The 19,113-nt window shown below is 41.7% G+C and overlaps 1 protein-coding gene across 7 annotated transcripts in view; it reads right to left on the bottom strand.

Annotated features, from left to right (window-relative positions):
- The window catches only part of ITGA9 (integrin subunit alpha 9), a 277,433-nt gene that overhangs the window by 213,256 nt on the left and 45,064 nt on the right, over positions 1-19,113 (bottom strand). For all 7 annotated transcript variants that reach the window (XR_014849888.1, XM_085051665.1, XM_085051662.1 and 4 more), the window contains 6 exons: positions 18,778-18,883; positions 17,266-17,360; positions 13,326-13,416; positions 12,758-12,803; positions 9,199-9,353; positions 1,757-1,917 (listed from right to left, as the gene is read on the bottom strand). Coding sequence is in view for 6 of the 7 variants with exons in the window: in XM_085051665.1 (XP_084907791.1) it covers positions 1,757-1,917; positions 9,199-9,353; positions 12,758-12,803; positions 13,326-13,416; positions 17,266-17,360; positions 18,778-18,883 (654 nt within the window). In the remaining variant the exon portion in view is untranslated. The remainder of the gene's footprint in view (positions 1-1,756; positions 1,918-9,198; positions 9,354-12,757; positions 12,804-13,325; positions 13,417-17,265; positions 17,361-18,777; positions 18,884-19,113) is intronic.

The raw sequence follows: 19,113 nt of genomic DNA, 5'->3' as shown, positions 1-19,113 counted from the left end.
TTTTTGTTTTTTGCTTTTCAGGGGGTTTGTTTCACATGACACCATTTCCACTAGTTCAGAGTGTGCAGGGCTCTCTTTGATGCTTCTAATGTCATGTAGTCTTGTGGATCATATCACCTTTTCCAGGAAAGCACAGGGATTACCTTCCTCCACTATTTTGCATTTTCCCTTACAAGAACAAATATTTCCTGCTATTCTTCCAACAGTGGAAAAATAACTGCTTATATCACATAGAAAGCCAGTAGCCTTGTTTTGCTTCAAGTTGTTGGTATTTTTAAACATGTTTAAATGTTTCTCTTGCCTATAAAAATCCAATTTCCCAGGAATTTTCCAGGAACTGTTTTTACCTTTGCATTCCCATAATTAGCTAGAAATGTCACAACAATTTAAATAGTTTTTTGGACATATGTATCTCTTAAATGAATTTTGTGTAGTATTCAAAAACTGTAAGAGCTAGTGTGAATGAAATCATTATTGGGTTAAGATAGACATATGGCTCCTTTTGATCCAAACTCAATAAACTGAAAACTAACCAGATATGCTCATTGGAAAAAGACCAGGATTAGTAAATTCAGAGATGCATTTCCTAAATAAAGGCAATGTTACAGGCCTACGTTTTTTTTAACAAGCTTTCCACAGCAGAAAGCAATGGTTGTTCCAGAAACAAAAAAATGTGGAAGTTATGTAGTCTCTTCCCAGAGATCCACACAATTTAACAGGACAGCATTTCCTCCTTGGTGCCTTTATTTATTTTATTTTCTCTCAACAGCCATGAATGTTGATAGAGTCAAAGGATGAATTTTATCTCCCATTCTCGCAGTTTTTAGGTACAAAAAAGCTTCCTGGAAAAGTTTATATATTTATAGAAATCCGGACGTGCTGTATTCTCAAAACAAGACAGTGCCAAGTGGTATCCATCAAATTTAGGTCACACTCATCTATGGGAATAAATCCTTCAGTAAGGAGGGTATGCAAGGACTGGTGATAAAGATTAGTATTTGTAAGACATATGTGGTTTAAAAGATAAATGTTCTTCCTAGGTAATTTTAAAATCTATTCTATAAATTTTCAACCTAGAAGAAAATTGTTGTGCTTACTCTGAAAATACTATGGCACTTGTGTGACATGTCTTCAACAACACCTGCCAAAAGCGCATAACTATAGTCCTAGCAAGTTCTAGATGAAGAGTCTGTCCCAGGAAAAACAGACCCTTTCTATGTCTCAGTCTGGAAAGCACTCTCTGTATCCCTCGGACCACAATACATGTGAAATTAAATTATCCCACTGCTGCTTTCAAGCCCAGATGAACTCCACAGGGCTCTTAAAATCCAAGAGCCCAATTATTTCACTGCATACCCATGCATGTTATCCTGCCATTCCCATGCAGATTGTATCACCAGTCCTTTGTGCGGTCAGACCAAACAAAACTAAACACTAAACCTGCTGTTCCTACCAAACCAAGACACTGTCTCCTTGGGAATAATACCTGTAGCAACAAACCAAGGCAAAAGGAGAAAGAAAGTAAGAAGATCTACCTGATCAAACATAAATAAAATGTATTTTCCTGGCACCAGGTCTTGAAGGTCTGATGTTGCTCAGACTGACAAATCATGCCAAGCAAGGAGTTCTGAGCTGCTACCTGTCAGGAAATCAAACATCTGGAACCAAAGCAGCACCACTTCGATTGGTTGAATAATTTTTTTAAAAGAGTGGAATGTAGTAATGCCAAAGTAAGGAAGGACAGAAATAAACCGACCTTGACATATGCTAGGTAATGCTCACACTTTTCCTGCATGTATGACAGTTGTAGTTTTTCTGTGATCTGCCCTGCTGTCTCTCCAGAAGTTACAAAATAAACTCTGGGTTGCTGGCTCTTTTCCTTCTTTGCCACATCAGCAGTCAAGTTATAATTCAAGCCTGTTTTAAAAAGGAAGAAGAAGAAGAAAACAAAGGATGTCAGTGAACAATAGTTATTTTCTCACCACCTATCAATGGATCCTGTTGCCTCGGGCATCTGTGCTTGAAAAAAAGTCAACCCTTTCAGGCCCTCAATCAATCACTAAGTTCCCTATGGCTACACAAAACCAGATCCAATTACTAACATACTCCCATTTCCTGTTGCTATTATTCCCAGCCCATCCTTTCCCTTAGGAAATGATGTGTAATACATCTAGATAGATACACTTAACACAAAAAGAAAAAACAAAAAACAAACCAACACAAAAAAACCCCAGCAAAAAAATCCAGAAGATGCTTAAACTATGTTCCTAGCAGAAAAAGCAAAAACACAACACAAAAAGCAGCAACCTCAAACTCTGCTTTCCCTCTAAAACAGCACAAACCATGCAAATGTCAACCAGGATGTGGCACTTCCTGACAATTGTTTTCTTTGATTTGCAATCATCTTAGCATTCATACCTTAACAATAATCTACTTCATCCCCACCAGCTTTGTTGCTTCCAGAAAGCAACCCGGGATGGTGGGGGGTTGGGGAGATAACTGGTCAAATTTACCACAGCTAGTAGTGTAAGTTCCTCCTGCTCACTCCAGTAGGAGATCAGAAGGCAAGTTTTCACTAGCAAACTAACTCTTCCAAGTAATGCCTTCAAACATTTGTCCAGCAGCTTTCATCGAGTTTTCTCACTTTTTACTGGGCATCTACCCACCCAGCTTCACACACTGAAAATAAAACTCTGACATGGATTTGATGAGCTTGGAAAAAGGGCTCAATTCTTCTGACTATTCCCTTTCCATAACTAAAGTCAAATGCCTAAAAGCTTTGATAATGGTTCCCTCTGAGAAATTTTTGCTCATACCTTTAAGAGGCTGCCACTCAGTAGACCTCAGTAGACAGGCGAACTATGCCAGCCAGTAAGAAATGCACCAAGTAAATGGCAGCAGGTATTTTATAAATGGATTTTCATCCTAAATAGCATATATATACTTCTGATGTCATCCCTGCATGGGGCTGAAGGCACCCCTGAAGCAGTGAGAAGTGAGAAGAGATTAAGATCAGGCCATGGCATCCCACAAGCTACAAAACAGGAATCACAACTGACTGCACTAATGCAGGGGTTACTCTGAACCATTTAGAACATCCCTTCCTCACCCACTCAGATCATGACACAGCACACAGACAGCAGGAGGCAAAATGCTCATCAGGAATAAGCACATCTGTAAGTGCTTGTTGAACTACTATCTATAGTACTGATTTGCAGAGGGGTTAAGTGGGTGTGGTGGTTTTGATTGGCCCAAAACATCACTAAAGTATTTTTAACATCTAGGAGAAATTTGGACCCCTCAGAAGCTGTTGTGGTAGGCCTGGGGAGGTGTCTGAGGGGCGGGGAGTGGCACAAAGATGGCTCCTGTGTGTCCTGAGTGAAAGTTCTGGAAGTTTTTACATCAAGTCCAGCAGAGCCAATCTCTGATGGCTCTCAAAATGATGGACATGCTGCCGGCCAAGTTTGGGCCAATTGGTGGTGCTGGTTACGCCTCTGTGAAAACATATTTAAGAAAAAATCAAAACAAAGCAGGCACGCACTTCTTTCACTTCTTTGTAGTTGAAGGAGGAGGAGGTGGAGGTAAAAATATGTGAGGGAGAACAGCATGGAGACGCGAAGGTCAGTGAAGAAGGTGGAGGAGGAGGCGCTTCAAGCGCCAGAGCTGAAAACTCTCTGCTAGCCGTGGTGAAGACCATGGGGGGAGCAAGAGGTTCCCTGCTCCATGGAATCCACAGGAGTGCAGAAATCAACCCACAGCCCACTCCAGAAGAGCAGGCGGATACCTGGAAAAGACTGTGAACCAGTAGGAGTCTTATCTAAGAGTTAAAACTGCAAATGCCTTGCAAGAGAGATGTCAGAGACTGAAATAGTTCATGCCTCAAACATTGATATAAAGTTTTGCTCATTATAACAAAAAGTGTATAAAGAAGCTACAATCAAAAAAACCTCCCTGAAGATACCTGACTGGGACTTTGGACTGAGTCAAACTGCTGAGATTAGATAAAGGGAAACCTATTGTTCAATCATCTCAAGCTGAGGGAAAGGTATGCATACACAAAGGCCAAAGCCACCAGCTGTGCTGAGAATCATCCCTGGCTGAGTTTGGGGTGGGGGCAGAGCACAGCTCACAGAAGCCAGGTTTACACAGACTGGCCCAGCTGTGGAACCCCCAGCCTCACTGGCTACATCCACGGGACTTTCACGTGAGAGGCAGCTGAGGGGGAGTCACAATCCATCACAGACCCCCCAGAGTGCTAGGCCTGGCACCACAGGAGTACACGTGATGCAAGCAGAGTCTGCGGCTAGAGGCTGCCCCCTCCCCCGGGGGGGCATGCCTGGACATTGCCCCTGGCCTGAGTGTATATTAACCCATGGCATTCTGTGCTTTTCGGGGGGACCATCACCACCAAGGAGACCGGCTGGAGAGGATCAACGCAACATCGTTGGGATCCACGGATGGTGATATTTTCTCTTTCCCTCTTTCTGTCCCCCCCACCTCTTTTCTTACTTCTCTTTTTCTCTCTTTTCTTCCCTCTCTCTCTCATATTTTCTATCAAATAAAACTCATACTATTGACTGGCATATGGTCTCGTTTGTACCTTAATTCGGGCAGAGGTATTTCTAAAGAACCTTAATAATTGGATCATAACAAGAGAGAAAGGCCTTTTCCTTGCTACTGGCATGGAAGCAGCCTGGGCTCGGCTTGGGAGAATCTGCATAGCAACCTATGGACAAAAAGATTCACATTGCAGCAGGATTCAGGCAGGATGTTGCTCGTGAGATTAGACCCACGCCAAAGAAGTTCCCAGAGGACTGTCTCTCATGGGAAGGACCCCTGGCTAAGTAGAGAACCCCTCTCCCTGATTGGACTGACCAGAGAACCCCTCTCACCCTGCCCCCGTCTGTGTTGCTGGTTTGGAAAGAGGGAAGGGGGGGTGAGCGCAGAAACTGCTTCTTAAGAAGGTGGGAGGTGAGAGCAGAAAAACTGTCTGAAAAGAAAGAAAGAAATAAGTAGAGATAAAGAGTATTTGTAGTAGAAGAATTGTGGTGAGGAATAGATTTAAGAATCTGCTCTGTGGACTGAAAAAAGACCCCACATCCTGCCCCCTACCCGAGCTTGTTGATTATAAAGGAAGAAAGGGGGTGAATAGTGTAAGTTCTTAAGAGGGAGGGGGGGAGTGAACAAAAATTGTATGGAAAGTTTATTTCTGCCTTGCATTTATCCTCCAACTCTGTTAGGTAATTAAATCACCTTTTTGCAACTTTAAGTGAAGCCTGCTTGCCTTTTTCGGTGCGTCCTCCTACCAACCAGTGTCCTATCTCATTTAACTAATGAGATTAGTGTGTTTTTTTATAGTTTTTTTCCCTATAGCAAGAGAGAGTCAAAGTGCCTAGCGTTTAGTCAGGGTCAAACCCCTGAGGCACCAGTGGGAGGCACCACATGGAAAAAATGAAGAACTCACTAAATAATAACAAAAAGCCATTGGAAAAGAAATGTGTTTCTTTGCTGTCTCTGCCAGTAATTACAAGGAGAAAATGATTCATGAAATTTGCTTGCAAAGAAAATTCATAAGTAATGAAAGCATTAAAATAAATGCACTAGCAAATGAGAACATATAGGACATTCCTTCCATCCTCTTCCAAAAGGCTTTCTTTTGCCCAGTACTTCACACCTGGTTTCAAATCCTCTCCCACAGTGTTGTTCCTGGGTCTAAGTAGGGAGCAATCCATGCTGCTCCATAAACTGAACAACATATCCCTGCAGCATGTCTGCTTCTGAGGCATTCTGATGGTAGCACTGACTCATGCCTGCCTCCAAACAGACTAGAAAAATGAGAGAGAGATAGACCGAAGCAATACCCCTACACAAAACTACAGCTGCATACAGATAAGAAGATCAGAGTCCACTTTTGAAAAGTTTTGGATTAGGCGTGTTTCTTCAGTCCTAGGAATGTGTTCAAACAGTGAAAATATCAAACAACTTACTATCCTACACTAAATCTTGCCAGTCTTTCAGGCAAAAGTATTAGGGACTTAAGGACTACCCAAGAAATGGATCAACACACAAGCAATGTACACCTGAAATGAAGAGTACAGGAGAAAATGTGGAGCAATTTCTAACATATCTGCTTAACTCTAGTCAAATGACCAAACCCCGTCATTTTCATAGCCACTAAAATTCACTTAATTCTCACACTGGCACTATTACTATTTTTGTTATTATTGTAGTGGAAATTATATAGATTATGGACACAAGTTTACTTCCGTTTTCCTTCAGGAAATGGATGAGCGCAGAAGCAGCGCTTGATGCATAAAGATGCCAGCAGCCTCCTTCTTGTCCCAGTCACTCAGAAGTGCATAGTCTGAACATGCTGAAACCTTCTCAGCTAAGGCAGGAAATGCCTTTCTCTAATCTCTGCCTTTCCTGGCAATACAGAGACCCCAGAGGAGACAAAGCAATGACCCCTCAAGTGAGGGAGGAACAGTCTAAGTAGATTCTGAGGTGATAGAGGGAAAACTTAAAATGCCCTATTTCTCATACGTCCAAGACATACTGAAGGCTGTCTCTTTCAGGAGGAAAACACCTAGATGTTCAGCTCTCCAGCAAGCACTGAGGCAGAGTGAAGGGTCAGACAAAGCGTGGCACAAAGCGTAGAGCATGTTTCACTTGGCCATGGCTCTTTGTTCAGACAAAAACATTTCAGCTATAAATTCACAGTTTTGAAAACTATTGTCTGAAAGAAACAACTTAATGGAAATTGTACTGTCATTTGCAGTATCAAGCAGTACCCATAAACACAGATGCTCAGATAGCCCTTTCATGACCTATATGACTGCAACTACCACTAGAATGATAAGAAAAAAAAAGGTAGGCAATGTTTACATGCAAGCATGTGGCAGTGCTAGATGAAGATGACTTTCCTTGCCATTCCAGTTAACAAAATAGCCACACATTCAAATAAGTATTGAAGACACACATTTGCCACAGGAGAATACTGCATACATGTTCACTTTGATTTTCTGAACATTGTGTAGTAGATGACCAACTTCAGCTGCCCAAAAGCCGGAGAAATGCTCAACTTTACACCAGTAAGCAGTAACCTTGAGAATCCACACTGACAAGCCCTAGGGGAGTGATGCTCCAGATGATCAGTGTGTTCTCACAGTCTGATTTAACAAAATGTCCCTAGACATCTGAAGGTAAGACAATCCCAACACTTTTAGCCATAAAATTCTGGCATATCATTTTAATACCTTTCATAGTCTGAACTGCAAAGTAATGAATTAACAGGGATATTCTAGGGATTTTTCCCCTACATTTAACCATTCAGGAAAGGAACGATTACAATATTTCCGTGAATTGTTCCATCCTTTGTTAACTGATATTCTTCAACTACAACATAATTGAAACAGCCTGACTGCTAGATTACTAAATGAAAGCTTATTTGAGATATTTTATCCAAATCATATCCTGAAGGGGTTTTATACAATCAGATAGATCTGGCTGTAACATTTTCAAGAAGTATCACTTTGTTAGAAGCATTGTATAAAAGGAAAATGGTTGAAGTTTTATAATAACCTACTTAATAATAAAAAAATTCCTTGTAACATGATGGATGTTAGTCATCAAAGAAGATGCATATGTGCTTTCACCATGATAAATCATCGGAAGTAGTTTGTATGACAACACAGGGGAATTCAACCAGCTCTTACAAGACATGATGAACAGGAAGACAGGTCTTTTGTAAACAAGGAAAACTGATATTTAGATTGGAAAAAAAGGCAGTTTACTTCTCAGCCACAGGTCCAGAGATATGAAATTACAGCTAAGGAAACATTTTGAACAATACCTCAGGAACATAAGAACACCAAGATATGCAAAAAACCTGTTTGTGATTTTCAGAGAGGAATTAACAACATGGGAGCTCTCAGAGATGTGTTTCCTTAGTGACAGAGTAGTGAGTAGTAAAGAAAGTACTTTATCAAAGTGAGTATTTGTCTGCTTAGAGTCGTCATTATCAGAGAAGGAAAAAGTAATCATTTACAGTAAGCAAAAAGAGAAGCTAAAGTCTCAGTTGCACCAGTATGTTAGAATACAGAGGAATCCTAAATTTAGTAACTCCATTGTTTTGAGCTGTTCAGGTGACAGTGACAAGCTGCTTGTAGTTCTCACTCCATGTGAATGGCAGAAGTAGCAAGAAGCTTTTTCCTTTTCCGACTTAATTAAAAACAGAATACTGCAGCAGGCTCAGGTGAGGATACACAGATACCACTCACCCTTCTCGACTAGCTGCTCAAGAAGGTTAGGGCACAGAGCAGGAGGAGGCAGTGCTTCCCCCAGCTCTTTACCAGACTCACTGTCGAGACACTGTCAAGTGCCGTGAGGCTGAGGTATCTTCCCTGAACAGCAGAGTGCAAGTCCTCTGCCATTCTTAAAGCATGACAAAGGTGAAACATCATGAACAAAATGAACCCAGGCCCTAAATATTTAGAAATGCTGTATCTGTCCCATACTACTTCATAAAAAAGCTAAGCATTTTAAAGATTTTTACATTGTAGTCTTTACATTGGGATGTAAAAGACATAAGTAGGTTTTTAATAGAGCCAAGACATAAAGGCTTGCACAATTACACATGTTACACAATTCCATTCACCTGAAAAACTCTATGTGTTTATCAGAGACTAATTAATCTGGAAGATATTCTTGCAATCAGTAAAATACTGCGGTACTTATAAACATTTTACAAACAGGTAAACTGATACACAGAAGAAGATTTTTTCATGTCTGTTTCAAGAGCTCCCTTCAGACTTTCAAACACTATTAATCCAGAGTAAATCATACCTGTTTTCTGATACCATTGATAGAGGATATGGATACAGAAAGGTATTATCAAGAGGTAGACAGGGAATATGAACTCAGAAGGCTGTGTTCTCTATCCTTGCAGTAAGTCCAAGTACACGTTTCCCTCATTTCATTCAGGAATAAACTGCCTCAGTGTTATGTTAGCCTCATCAGAAGGTAAAAACATGCCCAAGTAAGTTCTCAAGCCTCCAACTTTCTGGAATTTTATTGCCCATGCTCATGTTGAAACTACTTATTTCACATAAAAGCTGTTTTACTGACTACAAAGAGAGACCTTGACTTCAGGTCAACCTGTTACCATGCCCCTGGCTAGGGCTGGCACAGGTACCTTACCTATTTCTCCAGGAACATGCTTGCCACTGAAACGAAAGCACGCTGTGACATTGAGGCAGTTGACTGGCTGCAAACCATCATGACACTGAGGAGCTGTGATATTGATTGATAAGGGCAGGAAAATGGCGATGTCCATGGTAATTACAGGCCTGGATCTGGAGATTAACAGAGAAGTAGAATTGAATGACCATTCAGAGGGAAATTCTTAGCCAAAAGAAAAGCAAGCAGATTTGGTAAACTGCACAATTTCAAGGAGATAGAAAAAAATAAGAGAGTACATTTGAACTGTAAAATAAACTAGCATTTGACCTAGCTGGCAAAGTCTACTAGCATTTAAATGAAAATGGTAATGTCAGCTTGAAGTTCAGTGCTGAGATACAGACTGCAGGCGGGCAGCTGAGGAAACCAATAATATGTAACAACAATGATCATCTCCAGCAAAGATTGCATAAAGCCTTCCTGATGACTGAAGAGGATAACAAAATTAGCAGAACAGCAAACTTGAACAAGTTCATGCAAATGAGACTGGTTGCTAACCATCTTGGATGAACAGGGACAGGTAAAGAGAGACCACAGGTTTCCACAGCATGGCCTGCAGTCAAATTGGTGACCTGAAAGTCAAGGAGAGTGCACCAGGGTCCTCCACAGGAGATGGATTCATACATAACTTTTCTGACAATATAAGAGGGACAACAAACACCATATGCATGTTTTCTGGAGCAAGGAATGTTTGGCTATTTCCTTCCTGGCAAGTGGTAAGGATTGAATACTTTTATCAGGCTGCTGAACGGTGTTTCATGAATTACCCAGTGCACTGTGAACAAAACCTTTCTACTCTTGCAACTGCAGCACCAGGTTATTGCTACCAGTACTCCTGGTTGAGGGAGACCTCAGCCACAATCACAGAGCAAGGTGACTGCCTTAAGGCACAGATGTTTTGCTAAGGAAACTTCCCTGTCTGACCATCCATGAGGCACTCAAGCAGTCATACTCCCACCCCCAGAGACTTTAACTGCTGGGACTGAAGCCCCTTTGCAGTGTGTGGCTCTAGTGAGCCAACAGGTGCCCCCTTGACTCCCTACATACACCACACTCACATAGTCAGACTACGTTTCCCATAGTTTTATAAACTCTTTTATTCACAGTGCAGTAACAGAGAAACAGCACAAGCTGGTGCCTTGAAGGAGGGACCCTGAAAAAAGGACCCCATGTGCTTTTATACCCCCTCACAGTCCAAGCACATGAAAGCCTCTGTTCTTCCTCCTGAGTCCTCGGCTCCCACTGTATCTCAGAGTGTCCCCGAGTGTTCTCTTGCTTCAGGCTTCCACAACCCAGAGCTCAATCTGCAGTTCGCACACCACGCTACCTGCACTGAATGTATTCCTCAACAGTTTCCTTTTTCACACAACACAGATACCCCAGCAGCTTGACTGGGAAAAGCAGCCCAGAAACTCAGGCGCTCCTGAGCCATCTCCAGTGCAAGACTTCAGCCCAAAGATTTAGGGTAGTATTCTTCCCGTTTTCAATTCTGTACCTGTTCAAGATGAACATGTTCTTCCAAAATCAATTACGGTAGTAAAAAAAAGTGTGCAGCAACCAGCAGATTCAGTTCTAAGATAGTCCCACCAGCCATGCAAGGCCAGAGCTTGTAAACCACTTCTCACTCCACAAGCCACTTAAATTTAGAGGTAGGGGAGAGGGAGAAGAGAGGACGGATTGTGGTTACACCTAATTTATATCAACTGGAACAACATTCACATCAACATCCAAGAGAGCTGCTCAGATTCTTTTACCACAGCCTGAAATAACAGTGCAAGTTCACATTTTGAGATGGAGGATGAAAATAAATGCTAGCCCTAGAAATATATACGTAGGGGGGAGGGAGGAAAGAGAGTTAGCATCCTAGGATCATTTCACACCTTCAAAAAAACCCACTCTTTCTGAATGCTTACGGAGACATAAAAGAGTAAACGCTATAACTGATCTGGAAAAATATTTCTGCTTCAAGAAAGTATTTCTCCAGCTACCATGCACTGTGTGATTTTTCCTTAATGTTATGTCACTGGGTTATTCACTGGAGAAAACAACCCAATGCATCTGTCAGAGGGCCATACACACACATGATCAACAGAATGCGTCTGTCCCAAGTCAATAAAGGCTTCCACCAAAGCCATTAAACATCACTTGGCAAAACATTAGTTGGTTTTGGTTAAAGGGCTTCACAAAAACAAGAAGGGCGAGGGGGTGTGTGGGGGGCAAAAAAAGCTTATTTCTTTATCCTAGCAGCAAGAAGGACACACTGTAAAATGGCAATAGCAGCAATTAATCAAGCTGCTCATGAAGTTAGTCAGTAATGCATTAACTTCTTCTGAAATGCACAAGCATAACTGAATGCATGAACAGAGGTCATCATGCTGTTGTGATGTATGTGGTTTTAAAAATCACAGTAAGCCTTTCAGTTTGTCTTTCCCCCTCTGCAAGTAACATCAATGTGGTGAAAAATGCAGTTTTCTTTCTAGCAGCTTCAGAGACATGACTGCAGATTCACATCTGGGGCATGGCACACCTTTTCACAGAAACAGTTATTAGCTTGATCTGCATGTATGATGAAGAAACAGAAAACTCTTCAGAAGACTTGACCACCTGCCATGCTGATCATCAAGAGTATTTCTTCCCTCTCTCTCTTTTTTCTTTAGGGTAACTGATTCAAATGGAAACAGAGCCAAGTTTCTCCTGCCTTGAACAGGAAGCAGCCTGGCACATCTGTTCTGCAGCTCCAGCACTTGTTTTATCAGGGTCATCATATTCCTGTATCTTCCACTAAGGTGTAGGAATTCCTAACAATATTTAAGTATTAAAAGGAGTTTTTGATTAAATATTAAGAAGTGTAACAAAGGACCTACTGTCAAAATACAAACTTTCCACTCTATTCCCCAGGTCCATGTATCTCAAGCTCACTCCTGCATAATTTGGTAAATCAAGCTGTACCACCTCTCTCTGTCAGATGGAACAAGGAATTGCACTTAACTCACAAACCTGAAACAGCAGCCCAGTGCCTGTGTACTTTGAAAACAGATCCCCAAAGACTCTTATGTCATTTTGCATCCTGTTATAAAATTATATGTATGCAAAATTACATATATATATGTATATATGCAAAACTGCATTCTGGCATCCTACACAGCTCATTTTTTTGCTCAACTGCGCTCCCTTAAATCACAATTGATTTACTTTAGGTAAACATCAGAGTAATAAAAAGCCCTGTCACAAGTCAGGAACAACCCTTCTAAAAAGGCACTGAGATGCAACACATTTCTTTCAGCTCTAACTCTTTTTCTTCATAGACCAGGTATTACCCTGGTATTATCACTCCTCACTGTTCTATTTAAATTAGACTGCATTCTTTGACACCATTTATGTCTAAGGTTTTGCTTAAAAAGTAATCCAGCTTGTTGCTTCTGGCCACAATAAATTTGGGAGGAAACTGGACTTAGACCACGTAAAGTATAAACAGAAAACAGACGAAGACAACAATGAATAAAAAAGACATTAATCTCACCTCAGAAGTACCACATTGTCTGACACGAAGGCTCCAACAGCTATATCTGAAATGTTTGTAACATTGAGGCAGTTACAAAGGATGCATAAAATACATCTCTCTAATCAATTGCTAAATTACAAAGCATGAATCTAAAAATGCATTTTCTGACTTAGCCAGTTTGTCTCTTCAAATATCACTATATCATAAGCCTTCTAACTGGAGGATTAGTTCTGTGATGTTCACTTCTACTTCGTTGTTTGATTTTTATTACTACTATTATATTAGTGTCTACTTTTTGGGTTATTTTAAGATTGCCATCCTAACAGAGCAGCTTCCAAGAAACTTATAACTTTGGCCAGATACTGAATCCTCAATCAGTGTGACTGCCCAAATGCTTGGATTAGACAATCGCCTAAAATTTTTATCAGGAACTTTGAGTGGCAGAAGGGAAATGGAAAAAGCAGCTCAGCTTCACTGACCACCTGGAAAGGCAGGAACCAGCAGCCTGAAAACAACCAGGTCTGCTGTTTTCTCAGCCTGCTGCTGTATTTTCCTGATGTTCTCACTGCCAGAGTAGCCAACATACCTGGATAACCATTGCTATCCATATCAACTCCCCCTGATATGGACTGGCCAAACATACGCAGCTTTGGGTTTATTGTTTGCCCAGACAGCTTCTGCAGTAGAAAACACACAAGTGAAATTAGTCAGTAACACAAAGAATCCTCTTAAAAAAAAAAAAAAAAACACCAAAACAAAAAACCCCAAGACATTCAAGCATGATTTTCATGGCCACTGGGTCTCTTCTGTGGGCTGGAAGTGCAATCCTGCACTCCACCCACACAGCCTTAACTGGAAGACTGCCAACTGCCCTTCTGCTCTCAGCTAGTAGGAGACCAGTGTTGACATAGATTAAAAACCCACACCTGCATTACAATCCTCACGCAGACCCAAGCAAAATAAGGACACATCAAACAGATCTCTGCAGGGAGAGAAAATAAAACTGCACCCAGGAGATTTTTTTTTATTACCTTAATTTCTGTGAATAAAAGTTTTAAGAAGCATCTTAACAAAATTAATGATTAGTTGAAACAGAAAATCCCACACAGCCATTTCTTTTCACCAAGTTTGCCAGCATACTCACAGTCAAAATGATTAATTTTCTTCCCACTTGGAAACTCTCATTTCCATCAGCTATTACGGAGTATTTTCTGTCAGTTCGGAAGCTGTATCTCATTTCTGCCTCCCCCGCCCAAAGATTAGTTAACTTCTAACATAGTTTCTTCTTTTTCTAACTACTAACATAAAACTCTCTCAAATGATGTGCATTATAAATGCCTTTGTCTGAAGTAAATCAATATATCAAAATCTCTTTTTCTAAGAAGACAATCAGAAGTCTCCCAGTTTTCAATCATTCTGCTGGACCACCAATGCAAGACGTCAATCAGAACTCAAATCAGCTCCTGACTGCACAAGTTACAGACAGAGGAAACCATGAAGTAGTTTCAAGTTTTTTGGAGGTGCTTCACAGTTTGTGACATGTGACCAGCTTTTTCTGACCCTCCCATAAAAGAACATAATATGAGACAAAAGGTCAGGCAGGAAATTCATGGAAAAAAAGACTAGTTGACGGTAAGAAAGATATCCCTACAGTTAAAGGGAAAACAGTGCTTCTCTGGGTACAGATCTCTTTTTCCTACTTGTGGGCAGGTAAGCTTAAGACAACTGGAAGTAACTGCATTGCCACATTACACTTGCATTGCATTTTTGGGGGTCCCAGTAAGGGTGGTAAGTCCCACCTGCAAACACCAAAAAGACATCTGCGGGTTCTTTCAGCCTACAAGACAGAGGAATAATGCTGCTCTGCTTTTAAGTATTATAAGTGAAAATAGCAGGCCACAAAGCCAAGTCAGCTGCTTCTGCTAATAGCTGCCACTGACGCTGTTGAAGCAACATCAGAGAACAACACTTACAGCACTTTAAATGAAGAAAGTGGGAGGAGGGAGGAGGAAGAACTAACAAAATGAAAAGGGTGAAAATATATACCCTGCAGGACTCCCCCCCTTTACCTCTCACAGCTTATTTAGAAAAGGAAATCCAGAGCATTAAGACAAATCAGGAATACAGCAGTAAGATACAAAATGTATTCTACCTCCAGGTTCAAATCCAGTGCAGACAGGTTAAGAGCTGAAGTTGTTACACAGTTTTGGCTGCACGCAGAACTTGAACTAGTGGTGTGTCTAGTGCCCTGCACCAGACACTGAGAAATTGCACAGAGACAACCTGTAAGTGGTGCCCCCTTGGCTGCCTCAGGACACGGGACAATGATAATAATGATATCAAGAGCCAATGACCACATACCCTGCCATACTCTTGAGCTGGGTGTATTCCTGCTGACCGAGTGGAGAGACATATGCTTTATTTGCTGGCCTTGCTCCAATGGGGAAGGACAGATCACAAACAGAATGCTTTCCTCCCCACCCTGCTGATCTTACCTCCTTAAAAAATGTAAAATTTTCCCATGAATCACCAAAAAAATAAACCAACCTAGCCCAAAAAAACCCAAACCAAACAAAAAAAACCAAAACAAACCAACCAAAACTGCCCCCAAAACAAACAAAAAAACCCCGAAAAACAAAACAAAAACCAAACAAAAAACCCAAACAAAAAAAAAAACCAACAAACAATCAAAAAAACCTAATCCTTTCCACCAAGAGTTGGAAAGCTCTAGGCTTTTCAACAGTCACAGAAGAATCTCCTAACTATTGACTCTTGGCAGAAATCAGGCAGAATCCTCCACACGCCCCACATTATGAATACTCCTAAGTGCACTAAAGAGTCACTTCCTTTTTTCTCAAAAGCAGTGCATGCCATATACATGGTAAAGGAAGAACGACTAAACTTTTATAGTCTGTTAAAAGAGTCGCCAATATAGCCACTAAACTCTTTAATTCTGTGTAAATTGATTTACTGTGAAGGATCCCACCCAGCAACAAAACAAAACAACCAGAACTTCACACACAGAGGGAGGGAAGAGTCAGGCTCTCAGAACAATGAAATGTGCTAGAAAGTGACTAAGGCATACATGTCAGGCAGCATGAGCATAAATTTATCTTCTGTACTGCCTGGCTACAGCCGCTAAATTGCACTGTGTCATCTCTGAACAAGATACCATAGCATATCCCAAACAAGGTTTTACATAATAAGTGGGTAAGAGGGATGGCCCCTAAGAATGGCCGTCTGACATACTGTCAGAATGCAAGAAGGCCAACACGGTGGGTAAAGAGGCACAAAAGAACAGTTAGAAGCTCTTCATTCTCACAAAGTCTGCTTCTACAGGAAGACACAGCAACCTCCCAGCTTCCCACAGGCCTCTCCATAATTTGTATGCTCAACCTTTCTGGGGTCTTCATTTCTCCTCTGCATCAGTACTAGCTCTAAAAACTAACACTCAACTCCTAAGACTTTGCTTACTTCAAGAACATATAGCTGACAGCTGTAACAAAAGACAGTAAAAAATACCTCCTGACTAACATAATTTTACCTTTCAGCACAGATATAGACAAACTTTGGGAGAAGCCATCTTCAAACCAGGACTGAGAAAAGGATGTAGAGCTATGAGGGGGTGTAAGGGTCGATCCAAGAATCGAGTTCTGTCTCAACATTTCTCATCAGAAATTACAGGTGCAGGACTTATGCAGAGAATGCTGTGTACTTGCCTAAGGCTGGTGCGGAGCGAATGCTTCGTGCCCACCTAAGGTAGTACGGAACGAATGCTTTGTGCCTACCCAAAGCTGATACGGAGCGAATGCTTTGTACCTGCCTAAGGTGGTACAGAACGAAGACTTTGCACCTGCCTGAGTTGATACAGAACAAAGGCCTTGTGCCTGCCAATGTGGGTATGTGACGAAGGCTTTGCACCCGTTGCCCTGACACCCATTGTGAAAAACCTGCCGACCATGCCTCGGACACTCCTCCCTTGACCCTGCCAAGTGGAGATTGGCAAATCTCCACAAGAATTAAGGGGGGGCAAAGGCGGCTGGCAAGGAGGGACCAGGTGTATGGACTAGCATAAAAGACAGCTTTGGAGTGGCTGAACTCTGAAGATCTTCCCCACCGAAAGATCACATCGATCTTTACAGAGGCCAAGGAACGCCGACTGGACGGGACGCCAGGGACGCCGGACGTCTGTGGACCCGTGGTGGTAGCTATAGCCCCTTTCCTTCCCTTTCCTCCCCATCTTTTCCCAATTTTCTCCCTTTCTCTCTCTATCGCAGGCCGCTTTACAGGCCAAATTATTAAAGTTCCCCCTTGGATTCAAAATTAACTCCCTTGACTTGTTGCATTTTGTGTTTTCTTTTCCTTTTTGCACTCTGAGATCGTAGCTGGTATGAACCATCACGCGTCTGCTCATGAGTGGACCGTGACAGGGGGTTACCTGTTAAGGGACCCTTAAGTATGGTTTATTTCTGGAGATCCTGGGAAAGTGACTTCAGATAGGAATCATAAACAATAGTGTCACATACCATAGAGTACTGAGGTATAATACCATTGGCATCCCCATGGTAAATGTACACTGCTCCTATGTAGTTATCCTCCTTAGGTGCTCCAATGGCAACATCTGTAAAACAGTACAGATTTCACAATCCATTCCATGAATCCAACTTTTCCGTAATTTTAGGATGCAGCTATCCATAGGAAAACAGCTCCCCATGATGAAGATGATCAGCAGCTTATATGAACCCAGGTAGAAGGAACTTGTTTGATTTAATTAAGAGCTCATGTTAAGATAAACTTAAAAAGTGCACAAATGCATTATGAATTTGTGCACATAGGTATGTTTCACAGAATCAGATGTTTTGCCTAATTAGAAACATGTGCTGTTATGAAAATGTGTGTTCCTCAAACAGCAACCATACTAAAAAAAGTGAATTTAGAATCCTTTCATAACAAAATTTTCAACCCAGCTTTGTGAACCAAGACAAGATTGGCAAAATATTTACTGTGGCAGTACATTAAGGTTGGTTGAAAATCCAAGGCTCCACAAAGTTGCTGGGTATATTACATGGATAGGTAAGAATTTAAAAAAGGCTGCTAACAGTGAACTTTCAAATTACATTTGATCCAATTAATCTGCAATTCCTGCAGAAAGCATGATCCCACCTCCCCTTCTCCTCTCCTACTTGGATCTAGTGACTATGCATCTGCTAAAATGAAGCTTTTCATTATTGCCTCACGTGCACAGATTGATCCAACTCCCTCTGCTGGTCTCATCATCACCATGACTGACCTGCAAGCATTAGCAAGAACACAAAAATGCACGTCCAAATGCAGAGGAAGAGCATGCCCACCATTTGTGAGGGCAACCTGCAATGAAGCTGGGATACTGTGTCCTGAGTGGCCTGGAAGAAATAAATCCAGGCACAACTAAGTTGGCCTTCATTTGGAAGTCCTTAATCTGCACTTCCAGAAACCAGGGCAGAAAAGGAGCATCAACACTTTCTTCCCGCCTACTACTATCACAGCATGGGGCCTCAAACTGAGCATCCTGAGACTGGAGCAGGGGAAGAACAAAGTAAAAGAGAGAAATTAATAGACTATTTGCTACCAGGAGTGAGAAGCTACTTCTTAATTACACTTAATGATAAGAAATGAGATTATGTCAATAAAACCAGAAACGTTTGGAGACATAGTGAAATGGGAAAGAAGTCAGACATAGGTTTCTGTTTTGTTCAGGGTGAGGGTATCTAAAGCATTTTATAAACCATACAAGAAAGAAGAAAATGCAACAGCAAGGAAAGCAAAGCAATGTTAATGAGACTGGGATGTGGCCTGCACACACACAAACTACACCAACATCAAGGACAGTCAGCTACTAAAGGCTTTAACACACAAATCCTAGACAAGCATATTTATCCTTAGGTTGAATCCAGGTGCTAGTCAGGTCTGGATAAGCAATGCATGCCATGCAAGACTGACAGTGCCACTAGCGTTGCGTGCACTTATGGAGAAAGTGCCATGGAGAAAATTGCACTGACCTGGGAAGCCATCATCATCAATGTCGCCAAGGGCGGCCATGCTCTCCCCAAAGTGCGCATTATAGGCGCTGTCACCAGCCAGGATGAGCTGCTCTTCCAGCACTCCCTAGCAAGCCAGAAATAAAACAGGGTCAGGGAAATGGCGTAAACCCTGGATGAGGCAAGCCTGCCTCATGGAAGCTGTCCATGTGCTGTGCGAATGACCTGGGGGAGAGCTGCAGCCTGCCTCTTGCTCTCATTGCACTCAGATTACCTGGGCTTTAGAAGTCTAATTTACTTGAGTTTTAAACCTTCTGGGTTTTAGTTTTAAAGGGGAAGGTGAAGAGAAAGGGAAGC

This window comes from Lichenostomus cassidix, chromosome 2 (assembly GCF_008360975.1).
Source record: "Lichenostomus cassidix isolate B80296 chromosome 2, HeHo_3.0, whole genome shotgun sequence".
Taxonomy (NCBI): Eukaryota; Metazoa; Chordata; class Aves; order Passeriformes; family Meliphagidae; genus Lichenostomus; species Lichenostomus cassidix.
This window is presented reverse-complemented; position numbering and strand designations above follow the sequence as displayed.